Consider the following 27,494-nt stretch of genomic DNA (forward strand, 5'->3'; position numbering starts at 1 on the left):
CTGTTCCATAGTTATTGCATGATATTAACACATGCAATCGGTATCCTATGTGTGGGTTCTTTCTCTTAAGGGGTCAACATCTTTTATGTAATGCCAAAAAATTAATCCATTTGGTCACGGCATTAAGATCTAGTATGTGGTCCAGCTCTGCAATCGGGCTATCCACGGGACCTCAACACTTTGTTTGTAAAATTATGCTTGAGCTTTTTCGTATCTATAGTTAAGACTGAGCTCAAATATAAACATACAATCCATTAAATTAGGATGGAGGCATGTCTCAAATATAAACATACAATCCAGAAAACTAAACAAAGATAGTCATGTCTGGAGAAATATGGAATCTAATAAACAATGAGACTCAAAATCGCCAGGTAAAGACCTCGATCAAAAATCCAAGAGTCCAAGTTGCCTACCCCACCATACGTATATTGTCTCATTTTTAGGAAGAAAGATGTAAGAGAAGGAGACGAAGGACATTGAATACAGAAATAATGGTAAGGGCAGTATTATGGGTAAAGTGGTCCTAAGGAGGGTTAAATACTTCAATAAGGGGTAGATGGATCCCTATTGGTAACGGAGGGGTAAAATTTATTGCCCACATAGCTATTAGGGCTCAAGGGTCCATTTTAAATGGGTCAGAAGAAAAGGACAATAGGAGTTTTCAGGGGGGTCAGCCATGTCCCAAACCTGTGAAACTTGGCTGCCTTTCTGCACGCATGTCTGTTGCTCAGACAAAGATTTGGGGATCTTTTGACAGGGTCCGTAAGGACCCCAGCTCCTATTAGTCACCAGGCCCCTATCTCCCAAATTCCCAATCCTACCTCTACCGGTTAGATTTTTAAACAGGGTCCTGTGGTAACCATCAGTTTGAATCCTACCTCTACAAGCCACCTTCCCATGCTCTCTTATCAGATAATATATTTTTCCTCCCCTCCTATTATCCATTGTGCATCATGTCTTATAGGATAGAATATTTGTGGGGGGAAGGGGGGGGCCGCCGTGGCGGGGTGTTGGATTTCAAAATTTTTAACACCTCACTACCAAAAAGAAAAAAAAGAAAAAAAAAAAGAAAAAGAAAAAAGAAAAAAAAAAAAAAAAGAATAGAAAACCCAAAAATAAACCACTTAAGCTATTGAATCCATAGACAATTTACTCATGTTAGCAATCCAGTGATGGAACCCTACATTTTGAATTGGTGGGATTCATTCACCTGGTGATTGAAAGGACCTTAATTCTTCTATTCTCCCAATTTACCCAAAGGGGTTGGAGCTAGGATACCATCCACCATGAAGGTCTGATGGACTATCCCAAAGAGCCAAGAGAGTAAAGGCATGGATGACAGTGACAATACAAATTTTATGCTCCAACCTTGTTTGACAGGTAGTCTTGAAAATGTGAAACAAGCTATGCATCATGCATTGTTAGAAGAGTTGGGAAGATTTTGGTTTATTCACTTCAATTTCTAATGGTTGCTAGTGATCCTGGCTTAACTGCAGCTGAAAAATAGGGATAATCTGGTCCACATTCCACCCCACCAAAGTGGATCCCGTGACCGTTCCTAGAAGGCAATGGGGAACTTGGAAGATATGATGCCTTACAATAGATTAGCAGTTTGCTAGTGAACCACAAAAGGAAATGGAAAAGAAAGAAAACCCATAGGGCAGTTCTTTCTGATCAATCCAAGATAATTTTATCCGCCATCATCAGTTGGAGACCAACACCGAAAAATGGGACCGGAAAAACTAGGAATAATAGTTGGCAGTATATCCGCAAATGCTTATAATATAAGTGTCCTACACCCATTGAAGAGAGCAGTTTCCTGGGAAGCGCACTCCTTGTATAAATGGAAATAAAATCAGGAAACAGACTAACATTTCCCTCATTTTTACACCACAGCAGCAGGTAATTAGTTTCCTAGTGGCATTTTCCTGCATTACAAACATGCTGATCTGGGGTTTTTTTTGCTACAATCCAGAGTCACGCATGACGCATTTCACAATCAAGGCCTGTGAACCCAATTTGAAAATTTTATGTTACAACTTTCAATACAGTTCATTCCCTCCTTTTCATTCAGATAATCCAACAATTAAGTGTTCTGGATATTGAATCCATGGATCCTCAGGACCAATTTGTGACCTCCGTACTAATTGGTAAGGCTGCCTTGTTGGATAATAGTTTGAAGACTGAAAGAATGAATGCAAACTAATTCAGGAACAAGTAACAAGTTAAAACCATCATAAGGCTAAATCAAAGAATATTTCGGTGCATAGCAAAACCAATGTGTAAGTAATGAACAATTTAAAAATACAATAGGGCAAAAATGTCAAAACAAAGAAATTTAAGAATACTAGTATAGTGCTGGGCAGTGAGGTAATGTGCAAAAAAGGATCAGAAAATAGAGGCTACCTGCGAAATCATTTTTCATCCAAAGAAATTCCTGTTTAACTTCAGTAACTTTGGTAGTCCAATTTATCACAGGAAAACATTGTAGCTAGTATTTAATTCTGAAACCATGTTGCATTTGAAACACAAAACTCAAGAGCTTAACTCTCAATTCAATAATAATTAAGCCTATCTAACAAGAGAACCATGGTTTTCACTAAACCCATGACAGAAACACACCCAACATCGACTAACTTCTTCAACTGGTGCGGAGAAACCTGAATCAGCATCCTCAACCATATTTCTACCAACCAATAATTGCTATGTTATTGAAGAAAAATGCACCTGTTTGGTAATTTTCTAAAGATACCAAGCATCTAATTCTTCCTCCAACAAAGAGTGTGTATTTGCAAACTTCAACCTAACTTGCTGCAGGGATTGCCTCTGAATGATTAATTTAAACCCTTCCCAACCAATAATCATCAAGAGCAGCCAATATAAATATATATATATATATATAGGATTCAAAAGAAAAACTTTCCTGCACCCACATTTGTGATAGCCTAAACCTCTTGTTGCTGATTATTGCATTAAATTGTCCAATCTTGTGCAAAACTTTAAGCTCAACACAATGCAAGCCAGATCTCTTAAAACATAATCCAACTTTGAAAAGTACCAGAGGAACAACTAGGAAATCTAGCAACAAAAAACAGTTTGTACATGTAGCAAGTAAAGAATAGCTATGCAAGTTCTCCATATCCAACCATAAACCAAGGAGTCTAATAACTAGATCTACCTATTAGGCTATTATAACATTATTGTATCTTAAGTAACAATTCATTCTCTAGAGTACAAAATATTGGGATCCATCTGTATGTCATACTATGATGAGAAATCTAATGCCCCACAAGCTTTGAGAATCATATAAGTTCATCATTGAGATCTGGGTAGGAAAATTAAGAAACAGAAGTGTCACCTCTCAAGGTAAGATTCTTTCCATCTGGAAGAAAGAATACTGTTTGTCCCAAATAAGCACATGATGTCTTCCAAGTAAGGATGGGAAAAGAACCAATTCCCCTGTAGTCCAACCCCGACCTTTCTCTCTTCTTTTTTCCACTAAAAAAGAATAACAAACCCTAATTTCAAATTCTCAGATGTTATTATGTAACTGCTGTGGACCTAGTACAAGAGAAAAGAAAAGAATACAAGCTTTCAATTGGAACATTAAATTTTGCTGTTCCAACCTGTGGAACTCACACTATATAGGAGAATCCTGCTACTAAGGGAAAATCATCATATTCCATGACAGCCTGCCCAGAAACATTTCCAAATGGCACACCAAGGACATCTTGACAGCTTGTGGGTTTGGTCCTAATGTCAATAAAATCATTAACCTCTCTCCGCTGAAATTATCTCAAAATTTTTGTGTAAATAAATGACCATGTCAAAAAATGTTTCCAAGCACTCATAATTAATTAGCTCATTATGCTGAAACCAAAACAAAAATCAAGACTAGTTAATTGTTACGAATGATAAACCATGGGATACAATGATCAGGTGAGAACATCGACTATATCTCATCAAACTTGGTGTAATTACCAAAAGTACAATATTCTATTGATAGGTAGTAACATGTTGACCAGTAAAGAAATGAGTGTCAAAAATGCTAAAAAAGCAATCTCACAGAAAAATATGTAATCTCCTATATAGAAATTAACCTATTAGTTTCAAAATGAACTCTCTTTTTTTTCTTTTTTCTTTTTTGATCAGTAAGTGATATATGTATTGAAAAAGAGACGCTAAAGAAGCGACTCAAATAGTTACAGTATAGAAAAAAAACGACTCACCCCCTTACAAAAGAACCCACCCCTCTATGAAAGCACAAAAAACCCTCTTTCTTAATACATGCACACCCAATCTATAAAATCTAATAAGGTCGAAGGACCATCTTTTATCCACACTTTGGTTTCCGACCATAGCAAATACACAAAGGAAATTTTCAGCTTTTGTATAGATAGCACCCCGTCCTCAAAAGCAATTGAATTTCTAGCCTTCCAAATGACCCAAAACAAGCATAACGGTCCCAAAAGCCACGTCACCTTCCTCTTCTTGCCCATAAAGGAACCTCTCCAACCTATTAGAGTTTCCTTAACCGAATGCGGAAAAACCCAAGAGACTCCAAAAAAAGAGAGGAGCAAGGTCCACACCTCCCTTGTTCTTTCACAATGAAGGAGGAGGTGGTCAATCGACTCCCTGCACTTTTGGCAAAGAAAGCACCTATTTGCCAAAGTCCAACCCCTCTTTTGCAGATGGTCCAAAGTTAGGACTCTACCCCAGGACGCCTCCCACGCAAAGAAGCTTATCTTGGGTTGAGCATAAGACATCCAAATAATCTTTGAAGGAAACCAAGCTGACAACACCGGCTGCATTGCCCTATACAAGGACTTTACCAAAAAAACCCCATCCTTTGATTCCACCCATCTCACCCTGTCCTCCTCATCCACCCTCACCATCTTTCCTTCCAAACACCTAAGTAACCTTCCCACTTCTTCCAATTCCCAATCATTAAACGGCCTATTGAAAGTAGGAGTCCAACTTCCCCTCCTATCCACCTCGGCTGTCCACACTTCATTCACCCATGCCTCTTTTGATGATGCTATGGAAAATAAAGAAGGGAAAGTCTCGCTTAAAGGGCTGGTACCACACCACTTATCTTTCCAAAACCTCACATTCTTACCATCCCCCACCTCATAGCCAAAAAAAGGGGTTACAAATTGTCCCACCTTATTTATAGCTTTCCACAAACCAACCCCATAAGCCTCCCTAATCTCACAAGATCTCCATCCTCCTTTCTCCTCTCCATACTTCCTTCTAATCACCTGATTCCATAAGGCCGTTTTCTCATTAGCAAAACGCCATGCCCACTTTCCCAGGAGAGCCTTATTGAACAACCCAAGACTCTTTACCCCCAACCCTCCTTTACCTTTATCATCACACACAATCGACCACCTTACTAAGTGAGGTTTTTGCTCAAGAGCGCCTCCTCCCCACAGAAAATCTCTTTGTATTTTTTCCAGTCTTATCCTAACCGCCCTTGAAATTTGGAAGATGGACATGAAATAGATTAGCAAGTTGACAAAGTACTCCGAATTAAGGTAATCCTTCCTCCTTTTGAAATGTATTGTCGCTTCCACATAGCCAATCTCCTTTTGAATCTTTCCTCTATTCCATCCCAAACACCACTAGATTTAAAAGGAGCACCTAAAGGCATTCCTAGGTAGGTGGACCTTATAACCAAATTCATCAACTAACTCTCCCACATTTTCAACTCTACCAACTAGAATCAATTCACTCTTTTCCATATTCACTTTCAACCCTGACAAAGCCTCAAACCACATTAGCAGCCAGCATAGGTGTGTCAACTGATCCTCTTTAGCTTCACAAAAGACCAACGTGTCATCAGCAAACAACAAATGTGTAATCTGGACTCCTTCGCCCCTTCTTCCCCGAACCAAACAAGGCGTCAAAAAACCAACCCTGTGATGCGAAAAATCCAAAAAACACACTATAACATGGTTCCAACACAAGAGGGATAGATGCAAGCTATATGGCATGTAAATGCATTCTTACAGGTTTAATTTAAAACAGGTGACATGTTTGATAACAGCTAATTGTCGCCCAGACAAATGGGGAAACTTACAAGAAATAAGACTGGAATGCACAGTAAGGGCAAGACAGAAAACATCAAGTCAGAACAGAATTTCCAATGAAGAAAATTCCATAAAGCAAATGGAAGGGAATTGATCTCCCAGAAACCTAATTTATCAGATGATGAGTCCTTTTTACCAAAATGATCATCCTCCTCGCATATGAGCACCGAGTTCACCAAATTGATCATCAGCTTCTACCGTATCCTCTGATAGCCGCACTGCATCAAGCTTTTGTTTAAGAACATCTATTGCATTGAGCACCAACTGAGAAGCTTTGATTGCACCAGTAGATTCAACTGTGAATATAAAACTGTCTTCTTTGGCATAGATCTCCACAAGCCCTGGCTTCCCCATAGCTTCTGCTTTCTTGAGCACTTCATCATCATAAGTGTATGCCTCAGCATCAGCCACAACAACCTGAAAAAGAGCATATGAAAGACAACCCATGATGCATTATCTGAAGGAAACACATTCAGCAGATGGGCTGGAAGTTGAGTTTTCCTCCCCACACATTCAAAGGATGAGGTGTTAATTTCTATGAATCATCATTCCCATGTGTTTATTCCTTATGCATGTTACAATTTTTTTTTTTTTCCTTTTTTGTTTTCAACAATTTTTAAAGCAACGAAGGATACTTTTCTAAAGCAATTATGGATGCCATAGCAAGACACTTATCAAGGTGCAAGCCAATTGAAAATAGCCCTTACATACCCTTAGGCTGTGTTTTGAACAGCTTTTGTTGAAAGGAATGGCTCCCATGAGAAACGGGATGGAAAAAGACAAAAAGACCTTGTATGACACATTAATTCTTCCATTTGACACAAGGACATGAGCGCAAGAGGCAAGAGGTATTGGATCCATAGATTTTATGTTGGACAAAGCTGATAATGGTTTGCAACTAAGAAAGGAGTTTGTTGCAATAGAAATTTGTATCTGAATCTCAAAATAAAATTAGTTAAAAGATAGATATGAATTATTAATAAATAGTTTAACCTTATCCATATATCTTCTTATATAAATTTGATATTATGGAATGCAAAAGAAAACCATAACTTTAAATAATCTAGCCTAACTCTGTACTCATACAAACTGAAGACCACAATTCAATGCTTTTCAAGTCTAGCATGACTATTGTGATTGGTGATGGTACTAGGACAAAATTCTGGATTGATATGTGATGTGGTGATCACCCATTGAAGGATTCTTTAGCAGCTTTGTTTCGTATTAGTTCTCATGAATCTTGGGTAGCTGACTTTTGGAATGAAATAGAGAGCCATGGTCATCAGATCCCTCACTGTCCGAGGAATCTACCAGACAAGGAGATGAAAATAGTTCAATTTTTTTTTCCCCTGCTTGAAGGATTCTTTAGCAGCTTTGTTTGATCTAAGTTCTCCTCATGCATCTTGGGTAGCTGACTTTTGGAAGGAAATAGAGAGCCATGGTCATCCACCCCCTCACTGTCAGAGAAATCTACCAGACAAGGAGATGGAAATAGTTCTTTTTTTTTTTTTCTGCTTATCCACTCTGTAGTTTTGAGGGTAGATTGCATAGATAAGTTGAGTTAGAGGTTAGCAAATAATAGAAAATTCCTAGTTAAATCTTTTTATGGCTTCTTCAATAAGATGGAAGGGCTTTGTTCCTGTAAGGGAGGTTTGGATATTGTTAGCGCCAACTAAAGTCAGTTTCTTTGATTGGAAGTTGGTTTGGAAAAAAAAATCTACTTTGGATTAGCTTAAAAAATAAGGATGGCCTTTAACTAAATGATGTTCCCTTTGTAAGAAGGATGGGGACTCAAAAAATCATATTATGATTCATTTTAAGGCTATCATTGTGTGGCATTTGATATTTTATTTGTTTGGTGTTTTGTGGGGACTACCAAAATTGATCAAGGAGTTGTTATTATCAGGTTAGCATGTTGGATTTAGGGGGAAGAAGAAACAAATGAAATTTTGGAAATTAGCTCCACTTTGCTTGATGCAGTCTCTTTAGAGAGAACATAACAGAAAATGCTTCCAGGGTTTAGAGAGTTTGGAATCAGGGATGATAAACTCTTCCATTAGTTCTTTGTATTCTTGGTCTAATTGGGGTATTAGATGCAAACCATCCTTGATTTTGTACACTCCCTCTCTAGGATCTAAAATATTCTTATCACTTTCCTTTTATGGTTTGTCTCTTTAACTATCAAAAATAGATTTCTCATTTATTGGATGAGCAAAACATACATTATTCATGCTAGTGTTGTCTAAAGCAGCCAACCACTACCTCCAATTCATGCTAGTATTTGCCTCCTCATAAACAACCAGATACGAAATGGAGGAACCATCTAACACAAACTTAAAGTAAGTATTAGAATGTCAAAAGAGAAAAACCTATTGATGTCAAGCCCCATAAAATCAAATTCCTAGGAGGGGGGAGGGTGAAGCAAAATGGCAATCAAAGACACCAAATAACTTTGATCTCTCACCCAGCGGGACCTCATTTGCCACACTATCAGCTCCATTCTCTCATCCACAACTCAATCCAATATTGCCTTTTTCTTCATTTCCTATTTTCTCGTGTACCATTGATTTATTCATATTAAAATTCCAAGCTTTGATTGTCTAGACATGACAAATTTCTAAGAATAAAGCAATTTTTAGAATTAAGAAACTTTCTAATATAATAAAATCAAACAAAAACTAAGGTCTTGCAATACCAAACCTGCAAATCCACAAAAATGATATACAGGAAAGCAAATATAAATCAAATCGTCATCAACTCAAAGAACCCTCTAAACTAACAAGAAATCCATTCAAAGATACCGCATAACAAAACAAACTTTAATATTACATAATAATAGCCCAAAAAGAGGGGGCGAAAAAATGAAGAAGGAGTTGGGGAAAATAGAAGCAAACCTGTTGGGAACTAGCATCAATGTCGAAAACTTTTGTGGGACTGCTCTCAACCCAACTTGTTTTCTCCTCAAGCGTCAAAGATTCCATCAAATCTTCATTGATATGAATCTCAGGCTCGTACATAAAAGTAACAGTAGCCGCCGGTGACCATTTGGCGTGGTCCTTCCCAATCCCCTTTCTGGCAATAGCTCTCAGCCTCAGTTCTTGCCCTCGCCGCAGCTTCACAATTATAATTCCCCTAATCACAAAAAGAAACCATCATTAACACAGCCATTGCAAAATTTCAAAAACCCTAAAACCCTAAGAAACTCTAAAACCCTAAAACTTAAAAATATATAAATACTTCTTATCGGCGGAATCGTAGCCAGAGGAATCGGAGAAGTCAACAGGGACAACAGTATGGTCGGAGCTGATGAGGTCCTTGCTAGTAACATCAAGGGTTTCGTCGGTCATGCATTTGGCGCGCAAATGGAACTCGACGGAACAAAACTCGCACTGGCCGTCACCGTCGCATGCGTCACAGTCGCGAGAGAATCGCATGGCCATGGCTCGCTCACTGGTGAGAGGAATGAGTCCGAGTCGGTGGGCGATGAACTCGTCATTGAGAACAGAGGAGTTAACCTCGATTTCGACAAGGTCAATGGCAACGGTGGGAACTTCGGCGATCATGACACGGCGGAGAGCGTTGGCCATGCTGGCATCGGTCTCACGGAGCTCGAACTTGGCGTAGTCGTCCTTGACTTCCCGGATCTTGATTTTTGGGAAACGCTGGTAGGATACTCCTTCCATTGCTGCTCTTCTTCTTCTTCTTCTACCTCCCTGTTTGTCTCAGACAGATGCTTTGGTCAGGGGAAATGGAAACATCGAATTTGGAGGGAGGGAAATCAGATGGTGCGAAAGGGGCCGAGTAGGGTTGATGATTTTCAATTATTTCTATACTTTTTTTTTTTTAAATCAATTTTCCAAAATCGAAAGTATTAAATAAATTACAACTTAAAAAATAAAACAATCACTCTTAACAATAAAAATAATATCCCTCCTTACTTTTTATGAACCAAATAAATAATATAAATTTTTTAAATTTATAATTTTCATATTATAAAATGTGATATTGGAAAAAATTATCGGAGCTATATAAATATAGACTCCTCTTAATTATGTGGATGCATTTTAAAACCGTGAGATCCTTTTTAGACAAGCACAATATTTACATGATTTGGAGCGAGTTATTATCAATGATATCATAGCTAATTTTGGATCCTAGTGTGAAAGATTTACTTGACCTTGTATGGGGTGTTTGCATATTTGACTCGTAATTCTACATTAGGGTTTATTTGACCTCCTATAAAGTGTTTGTCTATTTAACCCGCAATCCTATGAGATGATATTTTAGTCGGAGAACCCTTTGGGACTAGAGGAAATAATATCTACACTTGGGAACGGGTCATTACAACAAATAGGTAATTACATTTAAAAATAATTTTAGTGTTAGGAATTTGAGGCTAATCCAACTTATAGTAATCACCTTAAAGAGGGGGTGAATAGGATGATAGTCTCTTTTTCACAAATTTAAACTATACAAAAATAAGAGACAATTATATGCAAGTATATAATAAACAAAATAAAGACAATTGCATATAATTTAAAAGAGTTAGGGAAGAGAGAGTGCAAACACGAGAGTTTATAGTGGTTCGGCACTTCCTTACCTACGTCCACTCTCCTTAACCTCCTAACCGAGTGAGGGTTCCACTATCTTGAAGCTTCAACCAAGCTTCCAATCTCTTTACAATTGGATTATGATTCCAATTCACCCTCTTGGACTTTTGGCTCCAAGCACCCTTTACACTTCTCAAGAGTTATCCCACTCTTGAATAACCTCTCAAGTGATACCCCGCACTTGAGAAAATTCCTCTCAAAGATATACAAATAATGATCTCACAAAAAATCCTAGTAATAGAACTTTAGGTTAAAAAATACAAGAAAAACTAGGATTGAATGGTACATTAAAGATATGCAAGTTATGAAACAATGGTGCACTCAAAACTACTCTTCCAAGGCTCAAATATATTCAAGAATGATTTGGGAAGGTTAAACTTATGAAACAATGAAGATTGGAGCCTTTTTATAGAAGAAAAAAGTCAAACTAGCCGTTGGGGGTTCGATCGGTCGAGTTAGGGGTCGACCGGTTGACTAGCCGTTAGGAAAAGTGACTGTTAAGCCTCAATCGGACCTCAACCGGACATCAACCGGACCTTGACCGGACCTTGACCGGACCTTGACTGGTTGAGGTTCAACCTTGACCGGGAAGAGAAGGTCATTGGGAGAGAGAGAAACTTTTTGGCCTCCCTTAACCGATCCTCGACCGGACAAGCACAATCGGTCGACCGGTTGAACCGGTTGAGCCATTTTTTTGGCTCAACACTCAACCTTTTTCAATTTAAAACCTTTTAACATAAGTTTGAAAATCATTTAACACAAGGTTTTAGTTGAAAACATGAAATCATCCAATTCTTAAGATATTTAAAACAATATTACTCTTGGATAATTTTGGTGCATAAATAAAGAATGAAATATATGAAAGTCCTAGTGCGCCAACAACCTTACAAAGAGACCTTAAGAAGCTTTGGTCTTGAAAAACTCTTCTATTTGAGGTGGTCTTCTTCTTCATGATTTCTCATTGGCTTGATTTGTCTTTAAATTGCCACTTTGGAAGTCGTCTTGCCTAATCACACTTGAAATATGATCATTAGTTCTAAACCTTATTTTGTTATCATCAAAATTAAGATTAACCAAACCTTAGTTTCACATTTAGTTTATTTGATAATATATATAAGACAAAAAGCTAATATTGTCATTTCATAAATTATTAAAGAAAATTATATATGGCAATAGTTTGACCTTTAAATTATAATATAATTTTTATTATAAAAATAATATTTTATACAATTTAATGTATTTGATATTTGTTATAAATTTGAAAAAACATTCGAATGTAACTATTAAATTACATAGTAATAGCATAATACTTATGCATCCGTATAAATATTATAAATACATGAATATGTCCTTAAAATATAAACTCAAATTTGAACATAGGGCCCAAACTATGAGTTCTGGAAATATTTTCTCAAATATAGTTTTTGAAAATTATTTTTAAAATTTGTTAAATACTATGATAAAACCTGTCGTTTCACGAAGAATAAAAAATAAAAACAAAAATATTATGTTTTGTTCTTTCCCTTAGAATTCTAATTGAAAAATTCTTAATTAGAAATGAAATTTCGTTTAACAATTATTTTAAGAAACGTTTTTAGTTTAAAAAATACATTTAAAAAAAAAATAGATATATGATAAAAACTTTTGAAAATATGAAAAATAATTAATTACAACATCGAAAAATTGTTATTTTATAATAAAAAATACTTAATAAATGATTATCCTAAATACACTTCCATGAAAAATATTTCAAGTGAAAAAGCTCTAATAGAAACATGTCCACCATCTTTATTGTGAATTAAGATCTTATCAATAAATTTTTTATTTATTATATTAAAAATTTTCATTTCAATTTTCACAAATGAATAAAGTGTATTTGGAAGTATTTTTATTTAAAGTGATTTTAATGGATATGTTTTTCTAGAAAACATTACAAATGACTTTAATTTCAAAATTTTTAAAATGTTTCCTAAATTTTACCAAATACTTAGATTGCGTTTAGGAGTGATTCTAAAAAGCGTTTCTAACACTTTAATGTTAAAAAAATTTAAGTATTAAAAATATTAAAATCACTACTAAACGGACTAATATTTTTTGAAAAATATTTTTTAAACTAAAAACTCTTCGTAAACTCACTCGCAAACAGATTCTAAGTTAAATTTGATGTTGATTTATATTTTAAAAAAATACTTTTTAAACTAAAAGTGTATTTGTCAATTATTCTAAAAAGTGTTTTTAACATTTTTAACATTCGAAAATATTCGTTTTTCAAGAATTAAATAAAAACTTTTGATAAAATCACTTCCGAATATATTCTATAAGTTAATTTTCATGTTGTTAACTGGGTAAGAGTTGTAATTGTTCATGATCATGAGAAAAATATTTATTCAAGAGATTATGGCAGAGCCGATTTGAGCTCACCTTACAAGGAAGCTTTTGAACAACACAGAGAGAATGTCCATGGCTTCCAATCTTATTCTATATAATTAATATTACAAACACTTGAAGAATATCCTTATCGTTTACAACCCCTCGCCCATCTCCTCTACTTCCACACCTTAAGCTTGGCAACTCCAGACCCTCCAAAGAAGCTTCATCGTCCGAGTAACTGATTTTCTTAAACTGAGCAACAGGACAGTCTGCTGCAAGAAGGCTTGAAGTTTCAAAGTCTCTTTCTCTTCCTATTACAGGCATGGACACACCCATCTTGACCTGGATCATGTAATCCCTTCTGTAGGTCTGTCCCAGAATGCCGTTCACTTTGTTGCTCAATGAGAAGAACTTGAAGCCGAGGGTCCAGATGAGCAAAGCAATCCTCTTTGGTTATACCGTAGTTGTGGACCCGGGAGTCTTCCTCAGTGATGGGCCCCACCTTGGCTGTGATTCTGAAGCTCCCTTCGCCTTCAACAATCATACTGTTAGTGTCACTAACCCTAGTGATGGACACAGTTGGTGCAGATGCGGATTGCCACCTTGTGCTTTCAGCTTCTTGGAGGAATATGGGCTCTCCGTTGAAGGAAAGGGCGAGGTGGTCAGCAGAGTCTTCCCATGTTGCAGTCTTCTTGGCACCAACGAAGAGTTGGTGTTTGTCAAAGAAGACTGCAATGGACTGGACCCAAGTGAAGTCCCTCTTCATGTTCTGGTTTCGCCTTCCAATGAAGTGGGCGTTGATGTGCAGGTTGGGGTCTGAAACAAGGCAGAAGTCTCGATCCTCAGAAGCAAGCCCCACTCAAATGAGGCCCATGGTCACACAAGGTCTCTTACACCTCTCCACTAGCCCGTTAGGCTAAGGTAAGTGGGCTAGTTAATAAACCCACTAAAGGTGTTCCTCTTTCCTGTGTGGGACAAGCTAAAACACTTTTTACACTCTTCCTATAGTATGTGGAGGCAGAGCTCATGGAGTGGGTGGAGATGGTGTCGGAGACTCAAGAGGATTAGCTGATGGAGAAGGTGAGAAGGGTGGAGGGGTAGTTGAAGTAACTGGAGGAGGTGGGGATGGGGATGGAATTACAGTAGGTGGTGGGGAAGGATAATCCGATACCGGAGGTGATGGTGGTGGAGATGATGAAGAGGGAGAGGGAGTAGTTGTGGGTGGAGGAGGTGATGCAGGAGTGGGAGTGACTGGTGAAGAATCAGAATCAGGTGGTGGGGATGAGGCATCAGAGCAGACAGGTTTGCAAGAAGCACACTCAACTGTGCATGAATCTGGGCAAAACTTAGGGCACACATGCACTAGATTGTAGCAATTTTTATACTCCTTATTCTTACATTGCATGGCTGGGATGGTTGGCAATTCCTGGAGGAGTTGCTTCTGCCATTGCTAGTAGCATCAACAGAAGAATTGGCACAAGAAGGAGCACCTTAAATCGAGCCATTGAAGCTGTTGGATGTGTATACTTGTTTGGAGGTGAATGCCCTTGAGCCTTCACCAATACTCCCTTTATAGAAGTTTGAAGAGGGCATCAATGAGGACCCTGAAGCCTAATATTTCGGATCCTAACCTTTTAGATTAAGCATATGTGTTCCTTGAGAACTCATCTTTCATGTGGCTCCTCAGCAAGTCAACTCAGCCTGAATCCCTAGGTATATAAGATCTCTTATCATCCCACCTTATATTCTGTTGCTTTTAACAGAAACATGGCATCACTTATCTACGAAGGAAACAGAAAACGCTGAACCAAATGCTACTCTTTTCAGTTAATAAATAGCTCCTCGTCTCTGGGATTGAAAGGCAAAAACGCTGCAGGTCATAGTTTATGAAGGAGATGGAGTACGTGAAGCGGTGAAGGGGGCCTTCCCTTTGACCACCGGCCATCTGGTTTTCGAACTTCCCACCGGCCATCAAAAGGTATTATTTCAATAACTTCGTTACTTTCAAAAAGATAAAGAAAATCATTGAATGACAAAAAAAGACAAAAACAGGGGAGTAAACCCTTGTGTTGAATTCCCTCGAGTCATCAGTTTACGCAAATATTCCCATCAATGAGCCCATAGACTTCAGAGGTAAATATGACAGTCCATGCAAAGACATTGGAAGGAAATAGATGCTAAATTTGTAGAGACAAGACACCACCTAGTTTTATAGCTTTCCATGGCATTCAGTATGATTATTATTTATTTATTTTTATTTTTTAAAAATAAATTATTTAATACAAATCAGATATATTTTATATTCTACCCACATGTGGTGCCGGGTTCAAGTATCCTTTTGTTGAAGGTCATTCGAGCTTTTCTTGGAAATGTGGCATGGGTTACTCGAGCGCACCCATCCTTTACATCTATTGTCCTTAGAAAAGCAAAACGGTTGTTAAATGACTCACATGAAATGTCTAAGATTATAATTAGCTCGTGTTTGGATTGACCTATTTAATTGAGAACGAGTTTTAACATTACACCAAATGAATTCGATCAACCAACACGACTTGCCACCCCTTAGGACAATCGTGGTTTCTTGCAACAACTTAAAAATTATGCACGAGCGTACTCCTCATCCCACCAAACATTGAAAAAGAAAATGAGGAGGTGAAATGGAGCAATTTCTTTCCAACACAAAAAAACAATAAACCATGCACAGGACGTGGAAAAGATGAAGCAAAACAAACCACCCTGAATTTACCTAGGGAATGAAGCAGAGATTTGGAATTAACAAGCAAAATATGATAACAGACACACAGGCTACGTGGTGGTAACCCACTTACATTACAGAACTTGGGAGAAAGTTTTGGCATAAGGAGAATGCGTCTTATTTGGCTAACTTCTCAGCACAAACTAACTAGCAGAAGATGATAACAGACACTCAACTTTGTGGTGATAAACCACTTAAAGTATTTTACAGGAGGGTGATCACTTAATGAGAATGCATCTTATGGGTGCTCCCTCAGCCCCAGGCAACCTCAGATGTAAGCAATGGACATTATACATTCCAGCTGGCACATCGTCAAGTTTCAGGGATTCCACAAGAATCACTTCCTGCACCATTTCAACACTGTTAGTGCTGCTCATCATTCTTTTCTAAACGCCAGAGAAAACATAGCTCAGTTGTCATTTGTCATTTTTATTGCAGAGAAGACAAAAAGCAAATTGATAAAATATTGGATCCCCTCTGTTTTTTTGTTCCCTTTGATAAATCACATGGAATGTCGATTACACCTGTTGAACCCTCAAGGGAGAAGAAGACATCAACCTAGAGCATGTGTTAAATATGTGAAACTATAATGGTTGATAAAAGCAAATACCTTTAAACCACTATGTGATGTGCTGTTGTCTTTTCTTGCAAAGCTCACATGCAACATGTAATTTGTTCAATTTCCGATACTTGAGCTTCATCATGGCATGATAGACTTCACATGTTTTGGGACCTAGTGTCAGTGTTGTACACTGATGCACCTTGCCTCAGGACAACCAATTATAGACTTCACATGTTTTGGGACCTGTACTATTCTCTCGTGTCTTCCTATGTTACAGTGCTCCAGCATTTGGACACTGAGTACCTGTTTTTTCAAGGACCCCAAACATGGATGTTTACCTATGGTAGATGCCAAGGGCTTTCTCATACTCTACTGCTGAGTGAAAATCACACCATCTACACCTAAAAAGGATTATTGTTTTACCTGTCACACAGAGTGAATATTTCCTCTACAACAGCAGTGGCTAGATGAGCTCCAATTCCCTCTCAAAGTTGTCACCATTGACACAACATATACAACTACCCAATTGGTGGTAGAGTTGGCATCCTCACTGAGCATTATGGGATTGGTTCGAGAATCTTGGTTATATAGTTAAAAGAGGCTCACTAAAGTAGGAGTGGGATTCATATGTGTCAATCCCATTTCACTATTTTGTATTTGTAGCATCTCCTAAGGTTTCTATGCCATTACAAAATTATTAACAAGAGTTACCTGCTTTGAGCACTATAAAACATTCTTTTTTTTCCCACTAATAAGGATTAGCACTATAAAAAGTTTTTTTTTTCCCACTAATAAGGATAAGCACTACAAAAAGGTTTATTTCCCCACTATTAAGGATGAAAAGAGATTCCAGTCCACTTGCCTAAAATTCTCTAATTGAATCTACAATTATTCTCTCTAACCCATTTTCCTTTGGCTTTACTCCATCCCCTCAAACGTGGTTGAAAACAATGAGTCACTAACATGAATGCTGTTACATGGCCGCCATTAGTCCACTATATTTTAATGCTTGAATCAACTAAGCATGGATTATTTTATTCAATTAAAACACTATTTTTTTTTGCCTTTACTCAACATTGCCTAGCAAATGGGGAAGTGTCTTTAACTATACAAAACAAAGAACCAAAACCTCATAAAATCAATAAAGGCATCAAGGACAAGCTACCATCCCCAAAAGATTTTCTTAAGCACATAAAAAGAACCAAATATAAAACCCCTATTAGTAATTGATCCAAGTGCTCAAAGCCTGTATATGCTTTACAGTGTTGGCATGTATTAGGCCATGCTTTCTCTATAAAGATAAAGAAAAATACTTTCAAATAAAAAATAAAAAAAATTGGTAAAGAATGAATAGTATGAGCAATATGTGTTCATACTTTTGTTCTTGTGTCCTACTTTTTCAGGGTTTTCTATGTTAGCCAGAATTCTCTCATCTACCAGAAGGGCACAATTAGGTGGCTACCAAAAGAAACTTGACCTAACAGATGTGATGTACTTAAATCAAACAGAGGAGAACAATTAATTTAAGGATTTAACGGTTAACTAATTATTCAAAACACAACACTGAAAAAAAAAAAATTACTTACCCTGCCTTCAAGGAAAGGAAGATGGGCAGAGACAATATGATCATAGGTTGCAACAGATACGTAATCAATCCCTACATTTGATAACAGAAAATTTGTCAGTGCAACAACTAATTTTGAAAGAGAACAGCACAGAAATGTACAGACCATAAGCAGGAAGAGACTATAATAAAGTTCCCTATGACACAAGAAACCAAACATAAAACAACAGAAACCAACTATAGGACACTGATTCTATAAATACATATGATTAAGTGAAATGGTTTCAGTTTAAACGATTCTATAGAACTCAAATTTAATTTAGAGAAAAGTCTGGGTACTTCATAAGGGTTGTAATGGAAAATTTGTTAAATCCTGCATGTAGTACAACTGAATGTATGTAATGGTTGAGCTAGCTACAAAAAGAGAGTCTTCCATCTTACCAACAAGTTTAATGTCGGTATTCTCAACTAGCCATCTTGCTCCATCCTCTGTGAATCCAGCATAGTCTGATTCAAATTCCTTTTTGAACATAAGCTTCCTGAAAATGAAATGAAATGAATTAAGCCAGCAATTTTTGATGAATTTCGAAGCCTTACACTCCTAAAAATGACTTGGACCCTAGTTGTTACTCAAAAGCAATAATTTGAACATGGCCTGCAACTATGGAAATTCTGAAAAAGTAAATTGAATATGAATCTTACCTGTCAGTGTTTAATGTTCTGAAAAGCACACGACGTACCCCCTTTGGAATCTGTAGGGACTCCATAGCTTCAGCTGTAAGAGGTAGATATATTAATTGAAAAGGCAAAAATTTATTAACTTAGTGACTTAATAACTTAATTTAAGTTTATTAAATATGTTAACCATATTTCCTAAAGTAATTGAATATTACAACTTATGGTTAAACATGACTTTAGTAAATTAATATAATGACTTAATATGACTTAACAAGTTTCATGCAACTTTAATTCGTGAATCCTTAAGATTATTCTGGGTGGGTATGTCTTATCTAAGCCCAACTTAGCTATGGACTGGGCTTGGGCTGTACTAGAACTCTAATTCCTAACCTTGGTCCTACAGGCTGCCCCATCAACCTCATAAGAGTAACATTTCATGAAAGACCGTTTGTTGTGGCCTGAAGACAAATCACTGCACGCTTTGGACAAAAATGGACAAAGAATTTAATGGATGATAATGACTCATAAACGTTTTAGTGAAGAAAAAGTTGGATTCCTGAGCTGAGGGCCCAATAAAAAAGTAGAAATGCAATTGGTGGGAGGCGCAAGTTGTGGAATTCACAGGCTAATGAATCCCAAGGCTCACTTTCAACACACGAATTGATTCTGCAGCACTCAGGAGTTGGGAGTGAGAGGACATGGGGTGAAAAAGATTTATCACAGTCAGGTGATAAAGACTGAATAGCCTTTTTTTAGTAAAACAAACAAAAAGGAAAAGAAAAGGTGGAATGGGGCTGGCACCTCCTTCCAAAGCACTAAAAAATAAAAATGTCAATAATACAGTTACAGTGTGCACATGGCCTTATCGAGAAAGCAAAAGAAAAGGCCAGAATTGGGTAGAAAACCATAGTACATACATCATGGAATAGCACTTAGACATGCTACATTTTTTTTTTTAATTTATTACCCAATTTTAGAGTGGATGCCACAATATACTCTCATCATAAAAGCATTTTTCTTAAATAAATAAATAAAAACTAAGGACATGTTTGACAACTATTTTCGAGAATAGTTTTTTGCTTTTCAAAATAAAAAACACGTTTATCAATAAAAAAGGGAACAATTTTTAGATATCATCTTTTAGTTATTTTTCTATTATTTTCACTTGTTTTCACATAAAAATTATTTTTAAAACATATTTAAAAATATTAAAAATAAGTTAAACACATTTTAGATTTTCAAACAAATTTTTATTTCACAAAAATTCATAAATCAGTTTTTGAAAACTGTTCTAAAAAACAGTTACCAAATAGATCCTAAAGTTTGAAAAAAATTCACGTAATCATTTGAGTAATTTTGGATTAGAATCTCATGGGTATTTCTTTCATAAATTACTTTTTTTATTTGGTAATACATTGTCAATGATTCTTTCAAAAACAAATTGACTCTTTTGAAAACTACTTTTTATTTGGTAATAAATTATCAAAAATATCCCTTTTTTTTTAAACACAATTTGATTCTAGATAAAAAGATTTCTAAAAACATTTCCAACATGCCTTTGATTGTGTGCTAGAACAATTAGAATTAAATTTGGTGCTGCAATTTTTTTTTAATCCAACGGCTTAGAATTGGTTATACGTATCCTCTTTCTTTTTGGCAATAACCCAGATTAGCCAACTCAAGGATATTTCATATATATTTTGCACTTTCTCTTTCTTGACAAGCAAACAAGCAATTGAGGAAAGAAATACTGGGAATCTTTCTTGACAAGCAAACAAGCAATCGAGGAAAGAAATACTGGGAATCAATTAATCGTAGAGAAGTCAAATCAGAAGAGCATACCAGTAATGTTCTTATCCCTTGGAGCATCAACCAACAGTGCAGGTCCTGATCAAATCAACAGATAAAATCAATAAGTAAAATCCATAGTCACATTTCCTCAAAGTTATTCTAAAAACAAACACATCTTTTATGTTCTCCTATTGTTAAAGCTTCTTCCTAAATCCTCACTCTCATTGGCCGGAAGAATAGTGTTTGGGATTTCAAAGGGGTTCAAGACAATTCCTGAATATTTAATTCCGAAAATGACTGAAAATGAAAGCCCATACTTGACTTTTGCTCTGTACTCCATATGTTTTTGTTTCCTTGACTTTCTAAAAACAGGAAATAAAAACAATTTCATAAATCAAAACATAACCCTAATGTTTGTGATATTTTAGGTAGGACTCTTTCCAAGCTCAGGCGTAGTTTTGGAAATGACAGTTTTGCCCATTCAGTTCCTGTGTATGCTGTTTTCGCCTTTGTGATTTGCCTCCTCCAGGCGAGTATACTTTTCCTTTCTTTTGAGATAAGACTTTCCCAAATCCTTATTTTATTAGAAAAAAATTTCCTTTTCTGTTTGACATTTTCTCGACAACCAAGCAGCAAGTTTGGATGATTACCGTTGAGAACTTCAAGGTCAAGAGTCTCGACGTCGAAGCCAGCATCGAAGTAGTGGTCGAAGACGTGGCCCGGCGAGTCAACGTGCGTGCCGGTATGAGTGGGCATTTTCATGTGAGAGTTATTGGTGATAGATCCGTTCTTCATACTCTTCTCCAACCATATGACCTCGCCGATTCCCTCGTCGGTCCCAAAGGTGGGCATGTTGGGGGTGTATGGGTGAGTGATGTCGAAGATACGTCCGTCGGCGTAGACCTCTCGTTTCACGGGGATGAGCTCGACGTTGCAGGAGCCCGAGCCGTAGGCAGAGGGATAAGCCTCGGAGGCGAAGGAAGAGGGGAGGAAGAGAGTGGCCACAGTGACCACCCCGGCGCAGAGCAGTGGGAGCAACAGCGAGGATCCCATGGTGGTGAAGATTGAAGAAGAGAGAAGAGTCACTGAGGGATATCCAAGCTCACTGGTTGAAGGGCCTTATATAAAAGAAAGCATAGAACAGCAGTTGGGGGTGAGTCCGAGGCTTTTCCATTTATTTATTTATTTATTTATTTTGTTTTTTTTTTTTTGGTGAAAATATTATTGTATGATTGAGAACAGGAAAAGATTCCAAAATAAAAAATTAAAATTGCTCGAGTGGTTGATATTAAGATAGGATCAATCATGGAGGGGATAAGCTATCACGAATCGGGACATCTTTTTTCCATCCCCCTAACGTCGAGACAAATATACGGATTTTCATCTCAGATTCCGCGGTCGTGAGATGCCTCCTGCCTCTTTAATCGCACGGTACGGATTTTTTTACCATCTCCCCCACCACGTGATCATTGGTCCCCCTTTCCACGCTCCAAAGCCACGTGACAAGGGTCACAAGCCCCAGGACAGAGTCCAAATAGGAAAGAAAATTACATCTTTTTAGCCACGTTCTCAAATTTAATATCAAAATTTTTTTAAAAAAAACATGAATAATTGTGGAAATTATTTATCAAGATTATTAATTTAATGATTGAGGAAAACAATAATAGGTTTGGGTTTAGGTTGAGGATGACAAGGTTCAACATAATTGCGATTCCACACGTATGACTCACGTGACCATGGCCCCATCCCTAGACATTGATGGGATTGGACCCTGTTTGATTTGATTTGTTCAAGTTGTTTAACATTTGTAAGATAAGATTATAAGGTGATAAGGTAGCTTCTTAATTTTTTAAATTTTCAATCTTTTCTAAGATAAAGTGTGATGATGTATGCTCGGTGAATGATGGAAAATCTATCTAGGGTTGAATAGGAAATCCACCAACTTATTTCTAAGAATAATATCTTAATAAGTACGATGAGAATTGATCACAACCTTATTTATGATAATAAAAATCCACAAAGTTCGTGTTTTCTTGAGTTGATATAAAATGAGATAGAATAGAAGAGGGAGGATATAATTATTCTTTCTTAATCAGTATTATGAGAATCAATTACAACTTTATTTATGGTAGTAAAGATCTATAAGGATCGTGTTTTCTTGAATAGATATAAAATGAGATAAGATAAGATAAGATAAAAAAAATAAAAATTAAAAAAGAGCATATAATTATTATTTCTTAATTAGCATGAGTAGATATAAAATGAGATAAGATAAGATAAGATAAAAAAAATTAAAATTAAAAATTAAAAAAGAGCATATAATTATTATTTCTTAATTAGCATTAGGAGAATTGATCATAACAGTATTTATGGTAGTAAAAATCCACAAAGGTCGGTTTTTTGTTTTTCTTTGATTTGATATAGAATGAGATAGGATAAAAGAGAGTAATATATATTTTATCTTATGTTTAATTATATAAGAGATAAAATAAATGTTAAGGTATATTAGCCACATCTTGTTTATATAATCATGTTTCGTTAAAAAATAACATAAACCTTATCATCTATTCAATTAAATATAAAATATGATGAGTTGTAGGGTATATATCTGTGTCATGTTATCTTCTATATTCAATCAAACATGGAATATGTGGTGAGATACATTTTTTTAATATCATATTTTTTTATTATATTCAACTAAATATATAAAAATATATTTTTTATTTTATAAATATAGATTATTTTTACGAATTATGTAACATAATATAAAATTTATTATTTATAAAATTTTAAATATTTTAATGATGAATATTATAAATAAATTAATAAAAAAATATTTACTAAATATTAAACAATTTCTAAATAACATTAAACATATAATAAATTTCATTTTTTTTAATAGAAAATATTTGGATGCAATATCGTCTTTATTTTAGACAAATATCGAAAATTGAAAAATAATATACTTTTCATTTCATTTTTTTATTTGTTTTATAAACTAAATATAAAAATGAGATAATATATCACATCATATATATAATATTAGATATTATGTTAATTAAATATAATATCCAAAAGATATCACATGACATTCATAAGATGTGATCTTGAATTTTTGAAAGTTTTTAGAAAGAGGGCTGAGTGATAGCTTCTTTTAATATTTTGTAAGTTTTTAAGGTCATATTTGATAATTGTTTAAAAAATTCATTTAAAAAAAAATTTAAAAACAGCTTTTAAAAATTATTTTCTAATGCTTTATAAAACAAAATCCTATTTGAGAATCTGAAATGATTTTAATCTATTTTTGTTTGACTATGATTTACTAGATATGATGGATGGTACCAAGCCCTGTCCGCCCGCAACTACTACCACTAATAATGCACCCGCAGGCCGCAGCGAATCCCGCTTTCACTCTGTGGAAACATCAGGATCAGCTCTTACTCCATGCGATAGTTGCCTCTTTACCTGACACTGTGATGCCGCTTCTTGCTGCAACTACACTTGTGTGTCCCCTAACCGACCCCCCTTCCAACCTCCACATTCCCGTGGCCACTCAAACAACAACCGAGGTCCTCCGCAATCAAAGAATCCCAATCACCGTTCCAACCAACCCCCTCTTGCCTGTGTGACAAGCGAGGTCATGTGGCTCGCTTCACCGTTCGTTCGAACAGAAACTTCAAAGTGCCCACTCTTCCCAGTGGTTAACCATACCTCACTGACCAATGGAAATTCGGAATGGCCTGTTGACTCCGCTGCCAGTGATCATTTGACTAGTGGCCTTACCAACTCATATCCCTCATGATGCAAACATTTTTTTTTTCTTTCCTGTCTAATGTTCTCTGTGTCCCCGCTGAAGTGGACAATACCCGTGTTCTGATGAACACGGATATTGAATCGTATTCTTACGAGCGCCAGCTGAACGTTCGCAAATTTAAGCCATGCTCTTTGGAGCACGGCCTAATCATGTTCACTACGACATGAAACGGAAGTCGTGTCCTAACAAATAGGAACAAAGTCATGTTCCTATGAACACGGCCTATGATTCAAATTATCGATAACACAAACCATAATCCATGTTCATAAGAACACAAACCAAAGCTCATGTTCATAAGAACACGGGTAAAAAATTATCTCTATGTAAATTCAGTTACAAGGATTTAGAGAATATTTTTTGTTGTAAACGGTTTAGATCTAAACTACTAAGAAGATGACACGTGTATCCACTAAAGTATAAAAATTGAGAAATATTCTATATGAGGTCGGACAAAAACATTAGTGTAACAACACTTGCAATTCAAAAGAATTTGATTTCCATTTCCAAATTTTGCAAATCCAATAAGGCATCTATTGAATTTTTCCCTTTTTTTTTTGTTGTTGAGGATCTCAACACGGCTTGATAGTTCTCTCGCCAAATGATGTGTGCATTACTTGGAATTAGAACCTCTATGAACAGTTGGCATGATCGTGTTGGGCATCCTTCCATAAAAGTTTTCCATAGTATTTTCAAGCCCATGTCTTTACTTGTTTCGTCTTCCCTATCCCCATCTTTCCATTGTCATTCATGTTTAAGCAATAAGAGCCATAAACCTCCTTTTGGCCATTTGTCTTTAGTAAGTCATGGTCCACTAGACTTAGTCCATTCTAATGTTTGGGGACCATCCTCGTTGATTCTATCAATAAATTTAAATATTATGTGATATTTGTTGGTCATTATACTACATATATACACTTGGCTTTATCCCATTTATTCAAAATATGATGTTCTAAATGTCTTCACCAAATTTAAAATTTAGTTGAAACTTATTTCAAAACAAAATTAGTCACCCTATACTCATATATAGGCGGGAAGTATCACAAGCTCAAAAAAATTTTGTTATCTCATGATGTCCAACATCTCACAACTCCATCACATACTCCTCAACACAATGAGTCTGCTAAATGACGTCATCGACACATTGTTGAAACTAGTCTCACCCTTCTTCACGAGCCTCACTTCCACCATTGTATTGGTCATTTGCTTTTAAAATCGTCACCTATCTTATAAGTCGCCTTCCTACTCCCATTCCCAGTTCCAAATCTCTTTTTGAGGCCATATTTAATACCTTAATTATTCCAAATTGAGAACTTTTGGATGTCTTTGTTACCTATGGCTTCATCTATATGCTAAATATAAACTCAATCATCAATCCACTACATGTGTCTTTCTTGGTTACTCTACTCATCAAAGTGCTTATAAGTGTCTTGATCCTTTAACAAATAAAATATATGTCTCTTATTATGTTCAATTTTTTGAGTCTAAATTTCCTTCTCTTCTATCCTAGCACTTTATCTTACTCCAAAATACATAACACATTGATCATCTTCTTCTTTGTCATTAGACTCTCTTGACCTTCCCCATTTTTATATACTTGTGTTTTCTCTTTCTATGTCCGTGGCCATGCCTACTCCAAAGCTACTCATGTCTTCTCCAGTCAATGCACCACCATCGATTCTTGTCTCCATTGCCACTCTTGACTCTATCAAAGTTTTAGTGCCCTGCAAAACCGTGCCCTCCACTACCAAGCCTCAACCATGACCTCCTACTTGAACCCATTCCATGGTCACTCAATCCCTTAACAATATCTTCAAACCCAAATAACTAAATCTCACTACCAAACACTCTTTCCCCAATTCCCTTGACATGTGTGTCAACGGTCATCTATGATCCTAAATGACACTGATATGACTGACAAACTCAATTCTCCCATCTGTAATGGCACTTAGGATCTTGTTTCCTTATCTCCTAATCAGAATATTGTTGGTTGCAAATGGGTTTTTTGTATTAAACACAATCCGGATAGCACCATTGCTCGTTACAAGGACCACTAGTTGCCAGAGGTTTTCATCAACAGCCTAGGTAGACTACCATGAAACTTTCAATTCGATTGTCAAGACAACTACCATATGATCGGTTCTCTCTTTTGCTTTGAGTAATAATTAGCTCATTCGGCAAGTGGACGTCAACAATGCTTTCTTGCACGAAACTCTTCTTGAGGAAGTCTACATGGTTCAACTTTCGGGCTTTATAGACCATTCCCTCCTCTCACATATTTTCCATCTCCACAAGGCTTTCTATGGGCTTAAGCAAGCCCCATGTGTTTAGTATAATAAGTTGCAAGAATTTTTTTTCTCCTATGGATTCTCAAATTCTCCAACGGATACTCCTTTATTCATCTACAATGCTAACAACCACACTATCTATTTTCCTGTCTATGTGGATGATTTACTTGTTATAAGAAAGCATTCATAGCAACTCGCTCATTTTTCCAAAGCATTGTCACATCGATTCTCATTAAAGGATCTTGGGCTCTTTCACTAATTTCTTGGTGTTGAAGTTTTGCCTAAGTTTTATTCCTTAGCCCACACAAGTACATACATGATCTCCTCAAGAAAAAAAAAATGAATGGCGCTAAAGATGCTCTCACTCCCATGCCTACAACTGATTTTCTTCTTCCTAATGATAGATCTCTTTGCGCAAATGTGACTGAATATTAACAGGTTATTGGTTCTTTACAATATGTCTCCTTAACTAGACTGGATATATCATTTATTGTAAGCATATTTGCTCAATTCATGCATTCCCAATTATGGATCTCCTTTCGCAAATGCGACTGAATATTGACAAGTTATTGGTTCTCTATGAAGGGAATTAAGTCGAATTCTCAACCTGTGAGAAACAAAAAAATAGAGAAAACACACGCCAAAGAAAAACAATCACATGCACAAGACAGTATTTACGTGGTTAGCAATTTGCCAACGTCCACGGAGTTGCAGGGATATCACTATTATCAGGGAAGAATACAAAGTGCAACCATAGCGGCTACAATATTTTCTCTATATATATAACACGGTAACCACACCACACTAAAAAACCCTAATTACAAAAAGCGGTTCCATAATGGGCTAACCGGGCCTATCGGCCCAAGCCTTCGCTCCATGGACTAAGCCTCAGTAAATCTCTCATTAAAAAATCACGCAATATTATTCGGGTCGGGTCGTCAAACCGGATCAAACAAAACTAGGCTCCACAAAG

At 36.3% G+C, this 27,494-nt stretch overlaps 1 protein-coding gene and 2 pseudogenes across 5 annotated transcripts; all 3 read right to left on the reverse strand.

The window, feature by feature from the left end:
* Positions 1 to 1,815: 1,815 nt before the first annotated feature.
* Positions 1,816 to 10,004, reverse strand: LOC100258926 (DNA-directed RNA polymerases II, IV and V subunit 3). Of its 4 annotated transcripts, XR_002029781.2 has the most exons (6): positions 9,330 to 9,998; positions 8,987 to 9,224; positions 6,229 to 6,509; positions 3,640 to 3,753; positions 3,359 to 3,498; positions 1,816 to 2,183 (listed from the first exon to the last, which is right to left on the reverse strand). XR_002029781.2 is itself a non-coding variant. In XM_002285286.5 (4 exons), exons 1-3 carry the CDS (start codon positions 9,773 to 9,775, stop codon positions 6,237 to 6,239), a joined length of 957 nt encoding a protein of 318 aa, XP_002285322.1. In that variant the 5' UTR covers positions 9,776 to 9,998; the 3' UTR covers positions 1,816 to 2,183; positions 6,229 to 6,236. The 4 variants fall into 4 exon arrangements, 2 of the variants coding, with proteins under 2 accessions (XP_002285322.1, XP_019074554.1); XR_002029780.2 differs by having other exon boundaries at positions 3,359 to 3,753; XM_002285286.5 differs by lacking the exons at positions 3,359 to 3,498; positions 3,640 to 3,753.
* Positions 10,005 to 13,060: 3,056 nt separating this feature from the next.
* On the reverse strand, positions 13,061 to 14,577 carry LOC109121453 (uncharacterized; annotated as a pseudogene).
* Positions 14,578 to 15,813: 1,236 nt separating this feature from the next.
* On the reverse strand, positions 15,814 to 21,683 carry LOC100253780 (cyclase-like protein 2; annotated as a pseudogene). The gene is made up of 6 exons (XR_785455.2): positions 21,073 to 21,683; positions 20,474 to 20,518; positions 18,656 to 18,728; positions 18,395 to 18,492; positions 17,976 to 18,046; positions 15,814 to 16,171 (listed from the first exon to the last, which is right to left on the reverse strand). The product of XR_785455.2 is annotated as a cyclase-like protein 2 (transcript).
* Positions 21,684 to 27,494: the final 5,811 nt, after the last annotated feature.

The sequence above is a fragment of the Vitis vinifera genome, chromosome 3, assembly GCF_030704535.1.
Source record: "Vitis vinifera cultivar Pinot Noir 40024 chromosome 3, ASM3070453v1".
Lineage (NCBI taxonomy): Eukaryota > Viridiplantae > Streptophyta > Magnoliopsida > Vitales > Vitaceae > Vitis > Vitis vinifera.